Source organism: Amaranthus tricolor, chromosome 7, assembly GCF_026212465.1.
Source record: "Amaranthus tricolor cultivar Red isolate AtriRed21 chromosome 7, ASM2621246v1, whole genome shotgun sequence".
In the NCBI taxonomy this organism is placed as follows: domain Eukaryota; kingdom Viridiplantae; phylum Streptophyta; class Magnoliopsida; order Caryophyllales; family Amaranthaceae; genus Amaranthus; species Amaranthus tricolor.
Window position 1 is genome coordinate 12,673,096 of NC_080053.1, and position 20,747 is coordinate 12,693,842.

The window sequence follows — 20,747 nt, forward strand, 5'->3', positions numbered from 1 at the left end:
ACAACTATTAAACATATATACTTATTTCTAATAAACATATTTAACCCTAAAAAAATATACTTTGAATAATTAACATTGTATACTTCATACTTCATACTTCATATACTTCACATTCTAATTCTATATAACCAAACATATTCTAATTCTATATAACAAAACATATTCTAATTATATACTTTATACTTCAATATTAAGCACTACATTGTAAATAAAATCATATTCAAAATATAAATAATAAAATTAAATCATTTAACCTTAGAAATATAAGTATTCTAATTCTAATAATTAAAGACAAGTATAATAACAAACCACATTTTTAACAAAATATGCAAATAATTAACAAACCACACAAACAACATTCACAAATAATTACTAAATATGAAAATAATTAACAAACTGCATTTTTAACTAAATTACTAAATTACAAGTGAAACAATAAAAATATAAACTTGCAAATTTACAAAACAAATAGAAATTACCTTGATTTCGTGGGCTATGTAATAATCTACAAAGAAAAACAAAAAAAAATTAGCCCTAATTTTTGTATGTTATGAACTTGCAAAAAACTTAAAGGTTTGAGAATTTAAAAAGACGAATAATACCTTAATTCGTGAGTTTTGAAGATGAACAAGACCAAATGCCTTTGGTTTCAAACGGTTTTGAAGAATGATGAACGGTAGAGGTCGTGGGAGAAGAAGAATAGTCGAGCAGATGATGAACAAGTAGGGGGTTTATGAAAATTCGAAGTTTGAAGTTTGATGATGAATAAGAACAGTAGAAGTTTGAAGTTTGAAGTATGGAGAAGATGAACCGCTGTGTTCGTGCGTGTGTTTGTTTGTGGTATAATGAAACAGAATTACTGTGGTTTCGTCTTATGAAAATATAAACGTTAAAAAGACGCCATTTTAATACAGTTAATTGTTGCGGTCATAGCAAGAACCGTAGCATTTGATTTCTTCGTGGACTATTTGCTGCAGGCATATCATCAACCGCAGCATTTGAGTGTGTTATTTGCTGCGGTCACAAGCAAAACCCCAGCAATTATTATTGCAACTGAGTATTTGTTGCGGTCAAACGTAAAACTGCAACAATTAGTTGATTTTTTTCTTTCTAAATTCTTTTTGCTATTTATTGCTGCGTATAAGGAAAACCGCAGCAAATAAGGTTTTTTCCACTAGTGAGTAGTGATTACTTATGACAACTTATCATTTGGTAGACAATGTTAGACACAATTTCGAGTCATTTTCATCATCATTTGTGTATCTCGTTCATAGAACGTAAGGAAGCACACACACGAATGAAAAGTTTCAAAAGATGAGTGTTTAAAGTTACAAGCAATGATCTAAACCAAAATGCAAGGATATAATGAATAGCAAAGTAACAAAGTATAAACATCAATAACATAAATTTTAAGGTGGTTCACTAAATTTAGGCTCGCTACATCCATCATCCTCACTAAAATTGTATTCATAATATTGGTTTTATTACAGCTTGAGAATCATAAAGGCCTCCAAACAAAATTAAGTATCATGAAAAGAAAGTCAGAAAAAACTAAGCATGTCTACGAGCTTCATACTGGTAAGCAGCAAAGTATTAATTGAGTCGTACGTGCCCTTACTTGTTCATACCCAACGTCAAAATTTCTCTAGCCAGTCGTAACAAAACAACATCGTTGCGAGTCTATGAACAACAAGGAAAAGGCATTTAAAGGTACACATCAGAGACATAAATTATAGTATATTCAACTAAAAGTATAATATCACAACCAATCTAACATACGAAGGCTCTACGTTCAAATTCCCTTTTTTAAATTTATCACTTGAGCATAAACTCATTTTTATTCCCAAAAAATCTCTCGGCTTAATCATTATCCAGCCTGTACAAGTCAATTCAATAATCTATCGGAATGAATACATTTGTGAGAGCTAATCTCAAGGCAACCTTTGGCCTGAGATATTGTCCAACTTGTACATCCTATTAAGATAAAGTATGCATATCTTTATAGTGGTCTTTATTAATACCATGCCATAGGAACAAAAAAAAAATAGTATAACCCTATTGGGTGTATCACTAATACTTCTCCTTATTAGGAGTATACTTTCTCAACCGTATTGGATATCCCATCAATACTTCTCCTAATTAGGATACCCATTACTATCTAACATTTTATTCAGGTGTCTACATCCTTATGTGAATTTAACTAGCTATAACCAATCTCAAATCATCCTCATCATGCATTAGCAATTCAAAATAAAACATCATAATCATGTCCAAGCGTGTACGTACCTTTAACCACAACAATAATATATATTCACACAGCAACTTTGCGGGACAATTAGTGTCCTCTCACAGATTTTAGTCCTAATACACTAACATCCAAACCACATATAACAACGTGCGTGAACAATAAATCCGGATCATTCCCAACACATAACCCACATGTACCAAAATTTAATCACACTACAAACCATTCCAAAGACACTTAAACATACAAATAATTCCAAATTACGGTTAATGGTCTGGTCTCGATTTTTTATTTTTTAGACCTGATCAAACCGCAAACCGAACTATGATAAAAAATAATAATTTTTTTTAAAAAAATATACTGCAACCTAGATATTTCGAGATGTAGTCACTATTTGTTATCCCCATTAAGATTGGCTATGGAATTCCTTTTGTAACCGGCCCGAATCATGAAGGCAAACACTAACTGGAATTTAGTACTAATCAAGCGGAAGCTTATTTTTGCCAACACAATTAAGGGCTTACTTAAAGGTTAAACCAGTGTCCAAGAAAAATACTTGAACCAAAACCAAAGCAATATAACGGAAGTCTTAGCTGTCCAAAATAATGGAAAATTACAACCAAATCGAAATAAGTCCAAAGTTCAAATTACATTTTTAAAATAGTCCAAACCTAAACAACTGAACTGATAGTCTCTCAAATACAGTAAAACAAAAGGGAGTCATATTCCAACTCGAGTTTATCTTCCACTTGCATATCAATTCACCGTCAAGGTGCCATGGGGGTTTACTCTAAAAACAAAACCTACCATTGGAAAACATACAAAGCATTGTATCAGCAAAAAGGTTTAGTATAAACACACTAATGTCCGTCAACCAAGTTATTAAAACTTTTTAATTTGAGTAAATTCATTTTGAAAGATATTTTTTCATTTGATAAATCATATTATCATTCAAACTCAGTTCAATGGTTATATAGTACTTCTAAGTTTTTTACTTTTCATCATAAAACATAAGATCTTAATGGATCCAAATCAATTTCAAACTCTTATCATAAGTTTGCATGGGTACTTCTGTGAGTCATGCTGTGACTCGTTTGGTAATCGGTCTACCGTCAGCGACATGTCAGGCAAGTGTAATACAATGGTATTATATACAATACGCGCTCAGCATTGGTGAATCGTTTAATCATACACACAACATTTGTTGTGGCATATTTACCTACCATTTAGGCTAAAATATTTTTGTATATAATATATTTCTTAGAATTCCAATAGCATTTGAAAAGTCTTAAATATCAACTTTTCCCATATGATAAATATATTTTATTTGCAACACAATAAAACATACTTTATTTACAACATAGCAAAATCAAATCATAATCTTTCCTACATGGGTAAAACATGCTTTAGCATCATCATATCGTCACATAAAATTTTGTATTATATTGGGGCATCACTAACATGTATGAAAATGCTTCTTTTGAAAACGTAATCAAAATTCAACACGATTTTCAAAGAAATCACTAAAATGTTTCGTTTTAATCCTTCTTAGGTAAATTAAGGATAACTTAAAAGAGTTTTGAAATTCATTAAAAACAATCAGTATATAGTTTGTAAGTTTATAAAAACATTATGACAAAAGATTTCACAAAAATATTGTTTTCTCAAATACGAGATATTTTTATCGGTAATAAAATCGATAATTGGTTAGCAAAAAACATATTAATTCTCCGTACATGGCCCAAATTAATTTAGTCATTAATAACTTATTTGTAATGAATTTAATGTTGTCTCATCAAATTATAATTGATTATACCAATTCATAACTATTTTATTATTTTTTTTCGACAATTTAGGTATTTATCGTTATTTATATGATGTCTTAAATCCGTAAAATTATTAACCATCAAAGTTAAACTTATTTATACTATGAGGTAGTTGGATATTGACACAATTATAACTTTTTAGTATAGGTCTATTTTTACTCAAATTAAATTACCAATATTTCACATTTTAATAAATAAACATTTTCTATTAATTTAATAAATTAATAAATAATTAATAATTAGTTTTATAAAATTATACCAAAGTTTCAAAAATCATATAACATGTTTATTAGGCCATTCAAACTTATAAAAGTTATGTATGATATTTTATTATTTTGTATAGGTATTTTATCGATAAATAAAATAAAATAGGTTTAAAATTATTTGGATCCGAATAAAATAATATAAAAATTCTATGATAATCTAGAAACTATTTTAAGGGATATTAAATTTTATATAACCATTAAAAACCATTTGAAGTTTTTTTTTTTTAATAATTAATGTTGTTATTTTATTGATAAAAAAATATAATTTTTAAGTCCATATATGGCCATGAAAATCCTTATAAATTTTTTTAACATGTATCCACCATTTATGTAAGTGTCCCATAAAATGTTCATGTCCAAAAGACATCATTTAGTATTTATTTTATATTTTATCGTTTCTAGCATACTGATTATTAATAACCGATTATAAATTATTAAGGTCCTTAAATGTCCATGAAAAGTTCTCAAAATTTTACCATACTTAGTTACTTTCCATATGAGTATTTTATAAAAATTATTAGTCTAAATAACTTCATTTGGTAATTATTTTATATTTTATCATTTCACATTTACCGATAAATAATTAAACAATTACTTAAAAATCATGAAAAATTCCAAACTAATTATATTTGGGCCAAATGTTGTTGGAGACATTATAATATGATTTTATTAATTATTTTTGATAATCAAGAGTTTATCTAATACCATTTTGCATAATAAGGTTTTTAAATCTTAAGATCCATTAAAATATCATTTTAACAAATAAATTTTAAGAAAAATATCCAAGAGATTTTCTTAACATAAATTTCAAATATTTTTCAAGTCCGTATAACATTTCCATCACAATTATTTTCACAAAGTATTATTAAACAGGCCTTAAAACATACTACAACTTATAAAATCAACATGCATGATGCCCACTATAATAATACATGTAATAAACCATTCCATACTCAAAATTATCATTTGATATCATTTTTTAAGATTTAAGAATTTCTCTTTGGAAGTTTTATTTTTAAAAACAAGTTTAAACACAAATCTTCCCAACTTGTTCTTAAATCCTTTAAAAATCATCACACGTGAAATAACTCAACTCCAAGCCAATATAAATATTCCGTAAGTTCTCATTTAAGCTCCTATGCATTCTTAGAAGCGGATCCAACTTTGGGTCCTTACCTTCCAAGTCTCAACTCCAACTACTTGTAAGAATGTTTCAAAGTGACATGAATGAAGTATCATGAAATGAATAATGTGTTTATGATATTTTTTTTATGTTCATAAACTTCATATAGATAGTCCTTTTGTAAGTTTTTTTTTGTAAGAAATGAAAATGCTTTTGTTGGAAGAGATTAGAGATGACCTTGTTTGTGTTTATACGAATACTTTGAAGAGTATATGATTATTTTATTAATCTGGACAGCAGGTATGATGCACTAAAACGAGTGGTATTCAAGTGTTTTTAGTGAGATTTTGAAATAGAAGCATGTAGGACTTGTAGAGGTGTTTGAGGGAAGTTGTTTGAATGAGTTTGTGAGTGCATTAAGTGACAATTTATGAGTGAAATGAAGATGATGGAGGGCCTTCTTTTTTTACAAAAAAATTATATTGTTTTGCCCTTATATTTGGTCTTTGCATGCATGTAATAATGCCCAACATAGATTAGAACAAAAGGGGTTCTTTGGTAGAGTTTTTAGCTTATGTATGTAAGTGTACAAAGGGCTATAAGGGGGATTGGGGACAGATGTAGCATGACTGGTTGGGGGCTGTGTTTTTTTTGGTGATTTTGTCCATATTTGGTTTATTATAGTGTAGGAAAAGTTTATCTAAGATAGTTTAAAGTTTGGGTAAAAATTGTTGTACATCTAACAAGTTATGTAATTTGTATTTCATGTTTAAAATCACTTGTATACATGTATGAAACATTTAATTTATTCCCGTCATGGTTAAATGAAGTTTTCAGGTGAGTATTACTCCCTCCTATTTACTTAAATGTACCATTTAGTTTTGGCACATTTGCCAATGCACGATTTCAATCTTAAATGTCGCTAAATGTGCTTGAGTAAAAAATTATAAATAATCGATATTAATAAAATTTACTATAAAACGAATCAAATAAGATCTCACTTGAAATGTTTTAACTTATTAAAAATAAAACAAATAATTAAAGTGATTGATGAATAGTGTTGAAAACCCAAATAGGACATTTAAAGTGAATAGGAGGGAGTATAATTTTCTCAAAATGTTAGTAGTTGCTCAACTTTAAATTTTAACTCCAAAATTTACGTTACTTGTTACGGTTCATAACTACATAAACAAAATAAAAATAAATTCAATAATAACCTTAAACAACCAACATAAGTTATAGAAAATTACCTTAACTTCAAAACAATTTTGATGAAACTTTAATTGAATTCGAATGGAATGAATTGAGTTGTAAAGTTCTAGTATTTATAGAGGATTTGTTTAACAACTAATTTGAATACTTAACGGCTAGTTTGACCACAAACTACATGGAAAAAGTAAAAAAAAGTCAAGCATATGTTCACAATTAGTAACTGCGAACACAGGAAACCTAGTCAAACAAGGTCAAACCTTTGTTCGCAGTTACTAACTGCGAACAGAGGTTTGACCGTGTTTGACCAGGGCTTCCTTTGTTCGCAATTAGTAACTGCAAGCAGATGCTTGACTTTTTAACCATAACCCTTTATTCGCAATTGTTAACTGTGAACCTAACCAGACCTCAACTCTAGGGCTTGATGCTCTTATTTATGGAATTAAGTTTGTCCAAGGCTTATTGTATGCTTTTTTTTTGATAATTTTACTTATCTATTTCAAATTTTCTGCATTCAATAGCCTCTCCCTCAAAATTTATTTCATAATCTTATCCATCCCGGTGTATCCACACATCCACCTTAACATTCGCATCTCAGTTACTTCCATCTATGCCCATAATTTTCTTAGCAAGGCTAGAGTTGAGAATCCCTACGACATGTTGAAAGAGAATTAAATCTTGCAATAGATGATAAGAATCAAATCCATGTCATAAAGATTAAAGGAAAAATCTTCAACTATTAGGCCCTCTATAATTTTCCGAGAATTTGACAAGAGTCAACAGGTGACTAAACCATTGCAGTTATTTCTTTGTAATTGTTTTTATTGTAATTGTTATTTCTTTATTGCAGTTACTTGTTTTTCATCGAACATGGAATATAAAATGAAATGAAATTACTATTAATTTTCATTTAATGTGCTATGTCATTTTCATAGTATTGAAGCTCTCAGCTCTCAAACATATTTTTTTCAGCATAATTTTTCATAACCACCCAATGAATAAAATAACAATAAAGTTTCATTTCATTTCCACAGCTCAATACAAACCAAAACAGCCCTCTCAAGAATATTGCAATAAAATAACATAGCACTAATTTTTGTAAGACGGTCTCTTTGAGAAACTACCACTGATTGGGTCAACCCAAAAAGGAAAATATAGAGTAAGAGTAGGCATTAAGCTTTAATGTACTGGGTCTGAGAGACGTCTCTCAGAAAGACGATCTCTCACAGGACCGTAGAGACCATCTGATAACATAGAAGTACTTTGTAAAGTAGTCATAGTCTTGGCGGAAAATGGGCAGAGTTGGAACAACTTGGTAACAAATCTCATTTTATTCTGTAAAATGGTCTATAAACACTTAGGTAGTAGTTGTGTTCGGCATTCACATAATAGTAGACTTCTCTGCTCTAAAAGCTCTTATCAGTTACTATTCTATATATCCATTAAAACTGCTTATGAGAGCAGGCAGTATGCTTATGCTTATCGTATCGCTTGTTAAGGGTACCTCTTGCTAACAATAGACATAATTCAGCATCTCTTACTCCAGAAATACTTGTATTCGATCTCCAAGTCTATCCTTAAAATCCAACACCGTTCCTTGCATTCCGTCACCAGACTTGTCTAAAACTTCCTTCAGGTTTACACCCACCAGTGCTGTTCGATACAACACATAAAATTCAGTTAACCGAAGTATCGAGACCATGAAATGATTTGTCTCACTCCAAGTTCGTATTTACAATCAAAAAGTAATTTGTATGATTATATAGAAAATATGCACATCAGTTAAGTTCAAACAGAAAATTGATTAGTATTTTGTACATTGAAAGTTTTGGTAGCATCACAAGATACAAGATGCATAACGTTAAGGCGATGCCAAAGAAGATTTTTGAACTATCGAAGAACAGTAAATGCAGGAGCCATACCTGGAACTATATTTGTGATACCATCCAGAAATCCAGCCTGCAAAAGAGGTGGCTAATATAAAGATAACATCCATAAAATGAACCTTTTTTGTATTGCATCTAAAACGTGAAATGCAGAGCGGTCACAGTGACAAAATCATTCTTCGACTCATGAACAGTAACAAAATCTATTTTGTACTACCTCTGTCCCTTTGAGGCCAGCTCAATTATGAGTATCGAATTACTTTAGCACTGCAGAAACTCGTAAAAAAACAATATACGCATTGAAACAACAAACATTTTCTTGCTTCTTAACCATTCAAAATATACTAGCATGGAATAGTGACTTAGGGTAGAGTCTTGTGCTAATGATTCGGCAGAGCGCTGAAAACTGATTGCACAAGAATCTCAATACTCATCTAGGGTGAAAACATATCCCAGAAGCTAGCCAATTCAAAGCTCAGCATGAAGACCTTATGTAAAGTATAAATGATAACTTGTAAATAGAACTGACATTCTTAGCAGGTTCCATGAAGTACAGTTAATTACAAATGCCGCTGAATATAACCAGTAAATGGGAGATAATGTAACCAACACTATTTTCAGTAAGCATTATTACTCAACTTCATCATACTAATTCGAACTTTAAACTTTTCAAAGCTTACTTGCCAAGTTTTTTTTAATTCATAACTTCAGATGTGATCACAATTGTGGCTATGGACTTACGGTTGACAATACGCAGGTGTTACTATGTGCACAGTGGCCAACTTTGTGTGAACAGACAGCTTGAAAACATTCCATTTTCATTAGAAATTTTTTGATCCATGATTTTAGAACTTTAACCTAGTAGAACGTAACAGTTTGAATGACAAATTTTATCGACTAATAGGAGGACGTTTTAATATCAGCTTACAATCACAGCGTTAAATCACATGTAGGTAAACAGGATTTTACATAATGGCAGGTTCCAGATTAGTTACATGACAGCCATAACAATTTACGTAATGGAACAGCCTCGTTTATATTCCAGCTTTCAAGCCTAAATCCATCAGACTCCTATCTGATAGCACTAATAGATTTTGAGATAATAAATGAGTACAAGTTCTAAATCATTTACGTTTAGAGAAGACTGATCAAACATGACTGTAGATCAGAAAAACTGGAGGCTATGACGATGACGACTATAAGTGAAACAAGATCTAAGAAATTAAAAATACAGAAAACCAAACTGTAGATACACATGGGCCATGGGGACCAATGACCTGAGAATAGCAGGAACAGAAACATGCTACGGATTTCTGGATCACATACTGACATAACACAGTTTGGGCATGCAATATTAAACTGTGGAATTCATATGTCAAAATGCCTCTAGGACGTAATAGTATATGTTTTCGAAATAAAATTAGAAGCAACTTGATCATTTCATTCCAAAAAAAAATGATTTTGTAAGGAAGCAAACCCATAACATTCTATTTTGTTTTTGCCCACTTTAGAATATATTGAAAGTAGCGTTGTAGCAATACCACCTAGCTTTTAGACATAATTTTTTTGGCAACTTCACATTTTAGAAAAAATGAAAGGCAATCAGGCATAGATTTTTGGGCATTGACGCAAACTCATCGCTTAAAAATGTGATCTTTTCAAAAACTGAAATCCCACTCAAATCAGCTCTCAATTTAAAGGAGAGAGAAGAGTGAAGAACAATTACAGACATCTTACGGCCCGTAACAGCAGCAATATTCGGGTCAATTGAGTAATTAATGATAAGATTCAGCCTTTTGTAAATTAATCACTCCATCGGTGCCCTCATCAGTATTAGGCCGTTGCAGCCAGAAACGAAGGGTTAGAGCTTCCATTGGCATAGCCATTCGCCAAACAATCAAATCACCATGTACAAACAGGAACACACTGCATCAAAAGGGGGCTAGGGGATGAAGAGATTGCTAGATAAGTCTACAAGCATTTGACTTACAGGAATTCTGACATCAAGTTTTTCAGAACCGTCATTTCCTGTAATTTTGATTCTCAATGTTCGAGACCATAAATCACCAAAAGCTCCCCTTGAACTATCTGCACCAGGATTAGAATAAACTTCAGGAATAACCACTTCAAGTGGAGGATCTTTGGGAGACTGTCCATTCTCATTCAAGTTGCTCTTATCATCATCCTGTATAAGATTGTAACCACTGCCAACAACTGCCCAGTAGGCAGCATTCATAGAATGTGTCAGCAAGAGAGAAACCGCTAGGTGTTTCAGAAAAAAACATGAAGAAAACATGCTCGACAGGTGCAAGCAATTCATGACGAAGCAAATTTTCCACTTACGAAAATTTTTTTGAGCTTGACAAGAACCTTTTTGCATCCACTGTCAAGGTAGAATATAATTGAGCAAAGGCAGAACCATGTGCTTTTATTTTAGAAGTGTTTCCATTCACAAAAGGCTAACAAGAAGAGAGCATGTAACTCCACATCTATGTATAAAGATAATTTTGTACTGCAGAATCCTACATAAACTAACCTGTCGGAGAAAATTGCTGCGTCATGGATAAAGCATATCGCTTCTCCTCTTCATAGTACTTATTAAAACCTAAAATATCTTTGATTTCCTCAAATGAAGGCATACTTCCTGGAGGTGGAATCCGCCCTTTTCTAATTGCATGCAAAGCATCCTGCAACAGTTGATTAGCATGGTTAGCAAACATTTACCGCATCCATCAATTTATGCTACACTTCTCTAGATCATTGCTATGATCTACTAGTTAAAGATTAGATTGAAATTTAGGATATCAAAAACCTACTTGAGATTGATTTCAGACACCCTCTGCCAGGGATTAATATAGTGTAAAAGTGCGGTAACGGTCACGATCGCGGTAAACGGTGATACAGTAACGGGCATGATATGGTTATCATAATACCTAAATATTGGTCGAAACCATAAGATCTCCTGGATATGGCCCAAAATGCCCTTTTTTTATGTTGTACGTAAACTCAAGACTCGAGGTTACACAACTTAATAAATTAAGCTCAAAGCCTCAAATAGTTTGATGCGGGCTCAAAGAGGATGAGATTGAACTTAGGGATGTCTAAGGGGCGTGTAGGCCAAATTTTTTATAAAACATGATGTAATGTCGTATGATATGAGTTGGAATTGGAATGATTTTTGATGATTTAGGACAGAATGTTTGTAAGGAAAATGGCAAGAATAAGTAAGGGAATGGAAATGAATGCAATTGCTCTTTGTTGATATAGTTACACAACTTGGAACAAGTATAATATGATTATGAGAGACGTGAATGTAAATGGACCTTATTGATACAGCAACACCACAATAAGGAACAAGTAGAGAAGTGATTAGATTGTAGGAACAAAAATAGAGTAAAGGTGTGTTGAATGTGAGGGAATCAAATATGAATGTTAAGTTAATGTAAGTGTTCTTGTCGATATAGATTGACCACAACAATAGAACAAGTAGAGCTATGTGTTTATGATTGAAGGGAGGATAGAATAGCAACTTTAACCCCCAATGATAAAGATACACCACATTGAAAATCAAAGACCTTCAAGATCACGTGCCACCATGAACAAGCAAGAAGACTTCCTAACTATAAGTTCTAATTCTAGAAGAAACTAAGTTTCTAATATTAACTCATACTTCTTCAACCACCAAATGAATTACAACCTAAGCTATTTATAGAAAGTAAACAAAGTAGAAATTCTGATCTAAGTCCTAAGTGGCGTGCAAAACAACCTTGGTACAATAACTACCTTGACTCCTATACCCACTAACAAGGAAATTACATCACTAAGTCAAGAAGAGAAATCAGAAATTATGTGTTAATCTATGTAAAGTAGGGACTGATGACTTGTGTTAAATCAAGGGATTGATGACTCAGGTTGTAACTCCTTAGACGTGTGCTTTAAGTACCTCTCATCATATTTTTAACCTCTTTTGGAGGGAAAGAAATCAACAAAGTGGTTTAAGTGTGTTTAAAGTGGGAAAACAAGCAATTTGCATAACTTCCCATCTAGTCCACTTCTTTTTATGGTTTTTTGGTAACTTCCCTTTTTATCCACTACTTGTAGTTACTAATAGCCTCCTTACTTCAACTTTCCAAATGTAACTTATGCCTATTACCTTCGACCTTAATACATGTTGTAAATTCTTCGATGCAATTGTGTACTTGGGTGATGTTAGACTCCTCTAGCAACTTAGTTCCTGATTTTACAGCACAAAATCCTAGGTACTAAAATCCTTAAACTACTACAATTTAATTACAAGACATTAAATAAAAACACTCTAACTAAACAATCCTAATTAACAAGAAGTTCATAAAATAAATTATTACAATTGAACAAAAACATAAAAAAAAAAGATAAATAAAAGCTAAAACACATCTAACTTTTTTTGAATGAATGTAGATGGATGGAGATTGATTTTGATAAATGAGGGTGGATCAACATAGCCAACACTTTACACTTTCACAACGCGAGAAATATCGGTTTATTATTTTTGAGAACCTTTACAGCGTGATCAATATGATGCGATGTGGCCTTATTTTTACAGTATGGGGCTTGAGTACATGCGTCAAACTCGGGTGGACATATCATGTATTAACTTTGAAGAGTCTAGAATTCGTTTGAGAGGGGTCTAAAATCCAAATTTGCACTCACCAATAAATAAGAGATATTTGAATTATTTCTATATCTATTTTTTAGCTTTTTAAATTACAAAATAAACTAATTTCTTTTGAGATAGAAATTATTTTATGGTTATAAATGGAAAAATATTAAAACTAGAATAGACATAAGAAATATGAGTAGCAAATACTCCATATATCTTAATCTTACTTAAAAATGAGTTGTCAAGTACTCCATAAAAATGGACATCTCTCACCTAGTTCCCTTTCTTTCTATCTTTTTCTCTTTCCCATGTCTTTCTCTCTTTTGGTCATTTTCTCTCTCCTTTGTGGCTCTCTCCATTCCATTTCTCTATCTCCCTCTCTTTCTCCCTCTCTTTCTCCTCTCAGCATCCCCTCTCTTTCTCTGTCGCGACCGTATTATAAAGGTTTGGGAGCATATCGCAACCGAAATATCGCCAATGCAATCATGATACCATCCAAATTGACATGAAATCCATTTTTGAACTGTTCTTGTAAACGAGACCACAATCAAAATCACATTTATTTTGTGTGTGTGTGTGAGTATGTAAGTTGTGAACATTTAATGCCAACTTTAAACTTGAGACAAGTTACCTGCATTGCTTGAATTGAGACCCCTATTAGAGAAAGAGGGTAAGCAACAATTTTGTATCCAATTTCTTCAAGTTCAATAGGAGTGAGAATAGGCGTTTTTCCTCCTCCTTCTAGCATGTTGGCCTTCAAGAAAGAACAATTGTTCAAATAATAAATGGGTGTCGAATAACACTAGCAACCATGTGAAAAGAGAAACCCTATTCTACTGAAGAGGCACAGAGTAAGACATACTAGCATACAATTGTTCATGAAATATAAAGTATAAGCAAACAAAATGTGTCCACTTCAATACGAAAACTTGATCCTCTTAACTCTGCCTTCTAAAACTCAACAATGGAAATCCTACTCCCACAAGATAATCTCACCATACTGCAAAAAAAGGAGTAATCAACACATACAAGGAAATTGAACAGTCAAGACAAACATTGTACAAAATATACGAACTGAAAATTTTGGACAGAGTGATGATTCGGACTTTTTTCAAAAGTACTAATAGATAGCTTGAGGCTGAAGCTGCAGCAACAAATCAGCTTTAGGCTAAACTTTTCAGCGTTCAAACACTTTGCAAGTCTTAAAGCTTATTTTTGCTTAGTTTATGATTAGTTTAAGCTTGTTTTGAAGTTATATAAATAAATGTAATCAATCTAAATGTAAACCAAAAAACACATTATGTTAAGAAAGGAGCGAGTTTTGAGTTGTGTGCTTATTTCCTGAATTCGGTAGACGAACTCCGAGTCAAGTCTTCAAATCATCTAGTACCATATTACCTCTATTGCAATTCAATAGTGTTGTGGCAGCTTGAAGTCAGACATAGAGTTAGTCAGTACACAACTAACTGTTTATATTTGTGTTATATCCATCTCTTTCAATTCTAAACTTCAAGTAATAAGACAACAAAAAAATAAAAAGTTGATATTGAAAACATATACATTGAGATTCATTCAACATCTTATACACTAACATTTGCTTTCATATACTTCTTCTGACCATTTTTATTTATCCTTGTTTCTGTTTTTGTCAATCCTTTTTTCTGGTCCTTATTGAAATTCCTAATTACTATACCCCTTTTTATATTCCCATTACTCCACATTTTGGTTTTACCAACTCTCATTATTTACTTCATCACCTTCTAAATATCTCTTTTTACCCTTTAATCCACTAGATAAAAGTTAGATCTCAACTACTCATTCCTTGATATGTGTGGTTATAGAAAGAAAAATAAACAAAAAGGGACGGAGTGAGTTTCATATTTAAAAAATGTAGTCAAACTGTTGAAGTAAAGTGCCAATTGTCCAATGTTATAAGTAAAAATACAAAAGAAGTATTAATTGTAGTGACTATAACCATGCTCTTTTCACCGTAGAAAATAATATTCAGAAAACAGAAAAATAAAATAAAATAAAATAAAAATAAAAAAATATTCACCGTTGAAGTAAAGGAGTATTAGACGGTAGGAAATACTTTCATTTAGCAGAATCAACATTAATCCATAAAATCAGTTTCAATCGATACAAAATCTAGTACTCCACTTACAGATAGAGAATTAGTGAAACCTTCTTAATCAGAGAGATCAGTCGTAAACTATTTAGTCAAAAGAAAAATCAGTTGACGGACTAGAAAACTAACAAAATCCGTTCACACGCCTCACTCAAAACTCAAACGTTACCGAGCATTATTAAGAATTATTCATTACCAAAAGAACAAAAATATCTCACCATTTTAGGAACTGACGGGGAAATTCCACAGAAGCCCTTCATCTCATCTCTAGAAGCTAACGCATCTATAAACAGAACATCAGCTCCTGCATCAGCAAAGGCCTGAGATCTACGTAATGATTCTTCATAAGACACAGCTTGACGAGAGTCTGTCCTTGCCACAATGACAATATCTGAACCACTTTCTCTTCGGGCATCTATAGCTGCTTTAATTCGCATTACTGCTTCATCAATGGAGGTGACTTTCCGGCCTTTAGTGTGACCACAAGCTTTCGGAGATACCTAATTAAGATTGAAATAGAAAATTCATAGGCTATTGAAGCTCTTTAGACTGATGCTACAGAAAATTCCAGGCTTCAAGTAATGGCAAACTTGTTTAAACTTTAAGAAAATGCAGATACAGGTATTTCTTCTTTTACCAATCAAAGTATCTTGTAGGGGAACACATCAAATGTAAATCTTTATGTAATTTATCAATTCAATCCAAAATTTGCAGATTAAAAAAGAGATTACAGATTAATAGTAGGAATAATAAGGGCAAAATAAAAAATTAATAAAAAAGAAAGCATACTTTATTTCAGAGAAATAGGTGAGATATGAAGTGACAATCATATAAAAGCGTATTTAACGCAAGGATTTAAAAATAGATTCAGAAACTAAAGCAATACAAACTTGGTCCTCCAGAATGATTCCTGCAAAGCCAGCTTTGATGTATCCTTTTACAGTTCTCTTCACATTCATGGCATTACCATATCCATTATCACCATCACCAATCACTGGTATTGACACAGCATCTGTAATTTTTTGCCCCTGATCCACCATTTCTCCATAGGATATAAGACCCACATCAGGTAATCCCAATCTGGCAGCTGAAATTGAAAACCCTAGAATAGTAGGAAGGATGGACGGAAATTAGTAGTACAAGAAAGCAAAAATTAGTCAATATCTGATTACGCATGTGGGCAAAACAAGTTTTAAGTATGAATGTAATACGGATCCTTATTCACATACAAGTAATAAAATATCATCAAAGAAACATGATTTGAAATCCATGTCATCAAGTAGTTGATAGTCATATAGGGCATAGGCAAATAAATTAGACTTTGAGAATTCTCCTCTACACCTAGAATTAGAGAATTATAGGTAATATACAGTGAATAAGTGAAATAAAGACCCCTGTTACTCGGTTACTCCTGAACACCGAGATACAGCATCAGTAAGTCTCACAATGCGACTCAACTCATTTCTCAACAGCTCAAAGATAAATTGGCAATATGGATATGAGAATACCATTTATTACACATTGCAACATTTCAATAAATTGAATTAAATATTGAACCAAACTTGCAACAGGGAATTAGATGATAGACAATCAACAGACTGAAGCATAACCTTCACTTCCCCTCCGTAGACCTCAATGAAACCCATTGTACATCAGTGTAAACGGATTTTCCTCTATCCCAAACCTTCATTTTCACTTCTTCGAATAATGCCAGCTTTTTTTGCCTTCTCCTTTCCATTCAGGTTCTTCCCTCTTCATAGTTCAATAGTAAACAGCTAGCAACATATCATTGTTCATCCTTCAAAACAACCAGAAGACCCTCAACATTTTGTCAACTTTTTTTTTTTTCACCAATAAGAAAAACTTACTTCTATATTTAATATATACACCCCCATCCTTCTCAATTTGCTACATTCGCCATGAAATCCGTCCACTACATCTGCTACATCTGCTTTTTTTCTGTACCCACACTTTTTCCTCTATTCTCATCCACCAACTTGATCTCCCTCCAAAACGAATCCACACATTCTAAATCTTTTGGGTAATACCAACATTCTCTAACAAATAACCAATTGACATTCGTCACCAATACTCCTTTGTTAACTGAGGAAAAAACGCAAATAAATAAGAAAAATCAATGCCAAAAGTTGAAATGAACTTCAAAAATTCCGCGCAATATATACTTTTAGGGGAAAATTCGGGTTATACTTCAACTTCGACAAGAAAAACTAATATAGTGGTGGTAGTACTAGTAGTAAAATTGAAGTAAATAGATTGAATAAAAATACCACTAGTGAAACAAAAATCAAAACCAGCATCTTGGACGAGCTTAGCACTGAGAGCATCGAAGCAAGCAGGGCCTTGGTGGAGTCCAGGGGAATCAAGCAGTCGGCGAATCGACTTCACCGGCGAATCAGAGCTTATTCCCTCTCCTCCAGAAGACATCATAGTAATAGAAGACGCAATTGATTTGAATCTTTTAGAACTCTTTCTTCCATTGTTGAACGAGTTGAAGCTTATCAGATTCTTGCTTCCATGGAGTAAAATGGCAGTAGTGGGAGCTGCTGTGCTCGTAGAAGACGGGAAATGTAGTCGTTGGAGATTGCAGTCTCTAGGTAGTGAGAGTGGCTGCATCTCTTCTCTGAACCTGCTCGGTTCCTGTTCTTTAGTGGTTATTCTACTACAAAATACTTCATACAAATTCTGCAATTACCAAATGGTTTTGAGTACAAAATATACTCTTTAAATCAAATTGCTTTATGATTTTGCGCATTATTAATGCTCAGTGTAAATTTAGTTGTGGCTTGGGTTAGGGTTTGATTATATCACCGAACAGGTTGGCATTAGTTCGATTCACGTGTTTAATGGACAGAACTATAATGTTAACTAAGTTTGGTTATTTATAAATCGAATTCGGATCTTATTTATTGATTAGACATTCTAGTGTGATTGATCTATAAGTTACTACCGGTAGTAGTTGCAAGAAGTGAATTGAAGGCTTATACACATATTTGGCCAAAGAGAGACTATGTCTATTAGTTGGAGTTGGATGAAGAGCTTTCTTAGGTTAGTGTTCCCACCTTCTTCACTCAACTTAGCCTTTTAGGGCCGGGGGCCTAGGAATGAGCTCCAACTAACTTTCATTTGGTTTTTCATGGGAAGTTATTCACAAGATTATGGGTTGAATACTAGGATAACTGTTCAGCAGCAAGACTATCAGTTTTCTTGAACATCCAACCAAAAAATAATAATACAATACATTAGTGTTAACTTTGTGTTAGGTTTAGAAAATTCTGGAATTAGTTTCATGTTTTAATTGTTTATAAATAGCTTAACGTGAAATTCATATGAGATTGTTAGTTGACTTATGAATTACGAACTTTGTTCAAAACCTTTGCCTCAAAAGAATACTTGGATTAGAATCTAATCTTGGAAGTTCCTTTGCTTTACAACAGTTGCGATCTTGTATGTGTTTTGAGAAGCATTTAAAATTAAGGGTGGTGTATCTGTATCTTTTACATTTAAAGTGAGCTAACTATTCTTTGATTCCATCCCATTCTCCTACTATTTGATTTAATTTATGGTGTTTTCTGTATCAAATTTGAGCACTTACAATTTCATCTAATTCAACTTCTAAGTCCTTTCTTCCATCGATTTCTATCATCGTTCTCTAACCTCCATTTGCTTTGATATTCGCTTCTTTATTTCATTGAATTGACAAAAATCATTTATATTCTTCACTCCAAAAACTTCTTCTATTCCCTTCATTCGTTTAAGCCTAGCACTTTGTCTTCATTTCATTTCTTTATGTGCAACTTTAGAGAGTAAACTTGCACACAACTTTATGATCAGGATTTGAGAAGGGATGAGAAATGGCAAACCATACCCTTTATCACATGAGCTAACGAGGTTGCAGTCAGCGAAAACAAAAGACCTAGAACACATCCATCATAGGCAAAACAAATTGTGCAAGACAAAGCAAGGTGAGACAAGTTTAAAGACCAATAACAACAAGAGAAGTATAAATAACTATCATAAAAGCATAACCCATAATCAATATATAGATAATTCTCAATGGTCGAAAATGCAAATTAGGCGTCTTAAACTAGTTTTATCCCTAACCAAGTCCTTATAGAGGTGTAACTCGCTTATGTCATTCCTAATTAATCTTTCCACGTTGTAGACTCAATTAGGAACGGGAACAGCAACAAGAGGGGGGTGAATTGTTGTTGTTACTAGTTTAAGCGTTTTTGCCCTGTTTTTGCGGAATTGAATAAAATAAATAAAGCTTAAACTTAGAGCGAAATAATTAAAAGAGACAAACGATTTTTACGTGGAAACCTTCTAGGCCTAAATAGAAGGAAAAACCACGACCCCTCGGGATTTCTAAATTCTCCACTATGTTTAAGGCAACTCGTTACAATTACATTAAACATCTTACTTCACTCGAAGCGCATCAACTAGGCCAACTCTTCTCTCTTAAATTGCTTTACTCAAAGCAACAAACTTAGCTTCACTAAAAGCTAATTCTCACCACTAGCTTCACTAGAAGCTTTCTCCTTAGCTTTACTCAAAGCTAATCTCTTCTCTAGCTTCATTAAAAGCTATCTAATTTCCCCCTTATTCTCACCCGAGTCTAATTACAAATTCTCTCAAAAACCCTTACAAAAGGATAAAAATTCTCTAAAATAAAATCAATGAGTTGCACAAGAAAATATTATAAATTAATTGGCATTTTTAAAACAAAATTTTCTTGTAAAAATTCTCCCAAAATTACGTATGATTTAATGGCTCATACCAAGGCGAGTTTTTATGAATAACCGAGTCCACTATTTATAGAGCTAAAATCCCTAAGAATAAGGAATATTCCAATCCATTATTCCATTATCAAAAAGATCATGGGAGTAATGTGGATTAACCGAACATACGGTTATTTGATTAAGTCAAATCATACAGAAATAACCGCTGTTCCCATTTGCCTAAACTAGCTTCTGTTCCCTTCAAGCAGCAGTTTCTTCAATAGCTGTTCCTGTTCCAGTACTAATTGCTGGAACGTGTTTGCTATAAATAGAAACGGTTATGCTTATTACGAATGGTTACTTGCTAACTTGTAGGTATAAAGAAGGTTAAGAATGATAGCTAAGACCCATTCAACAACAACTAATTCTATTTTTAGTAAATCCAATATTTACTAAAAATAGATCCTAAAATAAAGGATCTTTATTTAGAGGCTCATACGTAAAGTGATTTTTAGAAAACTTTTTGCCAATTAATTATAATAATAATAAATGCAACAAATTAACTTTATTTAATACATTAACTAAAAATAATAATTATAAATAAATAACCAGAATTTTCAGTTAACGTAGGCTGACTCCAGTTCAAGAACAGTGCGCTGTTTCCAGAATCCAGTTTTGCTAGAACA

General features: G+C 32.4%; 1 protein-coding gene across 1 annotated transcript; it reads right to left on the reverse strand.

Moving 5' to 3' along the window:
• Nucleotides 1–7,708: 7,708 nt before the first annotated feature.
• LOC130818775 (uncharacterized) lies at nucleotides 7,709–18,055 on the reverse strand. Its single transcript, XM_057684974.1, has 8 exons — nucleotides 17,611–18,055; nucleotides 16,213–16,424; nucleotides 15,541–15,822; nucleotides 13,826–13,948; nucleotides 11,092–11,242; nucleotides 10,546–10,769; nucleotides 8,592–8,628; nucleotides 7,709–8,322 (listed from the first exon to the last, which is right to left on the reverse strand). The coding sequence occupies exons 1-8, from the start codon at nucleotides 17,954–17,956 to the stop codon at nucleotides 8,207–8,209; spliced, it is 1,491 nt and encodes a 496-aa protein (XP_057540957.1). The 5' UTR covers nucleotides 17,957–18,055; the 3' UTR covers nucleotides 7,709–8,206.
• Nucleotides 18,056–20,747: the final 2,692 nt, after the last annotated feature.

Coding starts and splice junctions, on each gene's coding strand:
- LOC130818775 (XM_057684974.1), bottom strand. CDS start 17,956: ATGCAGCCACTCTCACTACCTAGAGACTGCAATCTCCAACGACTACAT. Junction 16,425..17,610: donor TGATTTTTGTTTCACTAGTG/GTATTTTTATTC, acceptor CTACTATTCTAG/GGTTTTCAATTTCAGCTGCC. Junction 8,323..8,591: donor TATCACAAATATAGTTCCAG/GTATGGCTCCTG, acceptor TGTATCGAACAG/CACTGGTGGGTGTAAACCTG.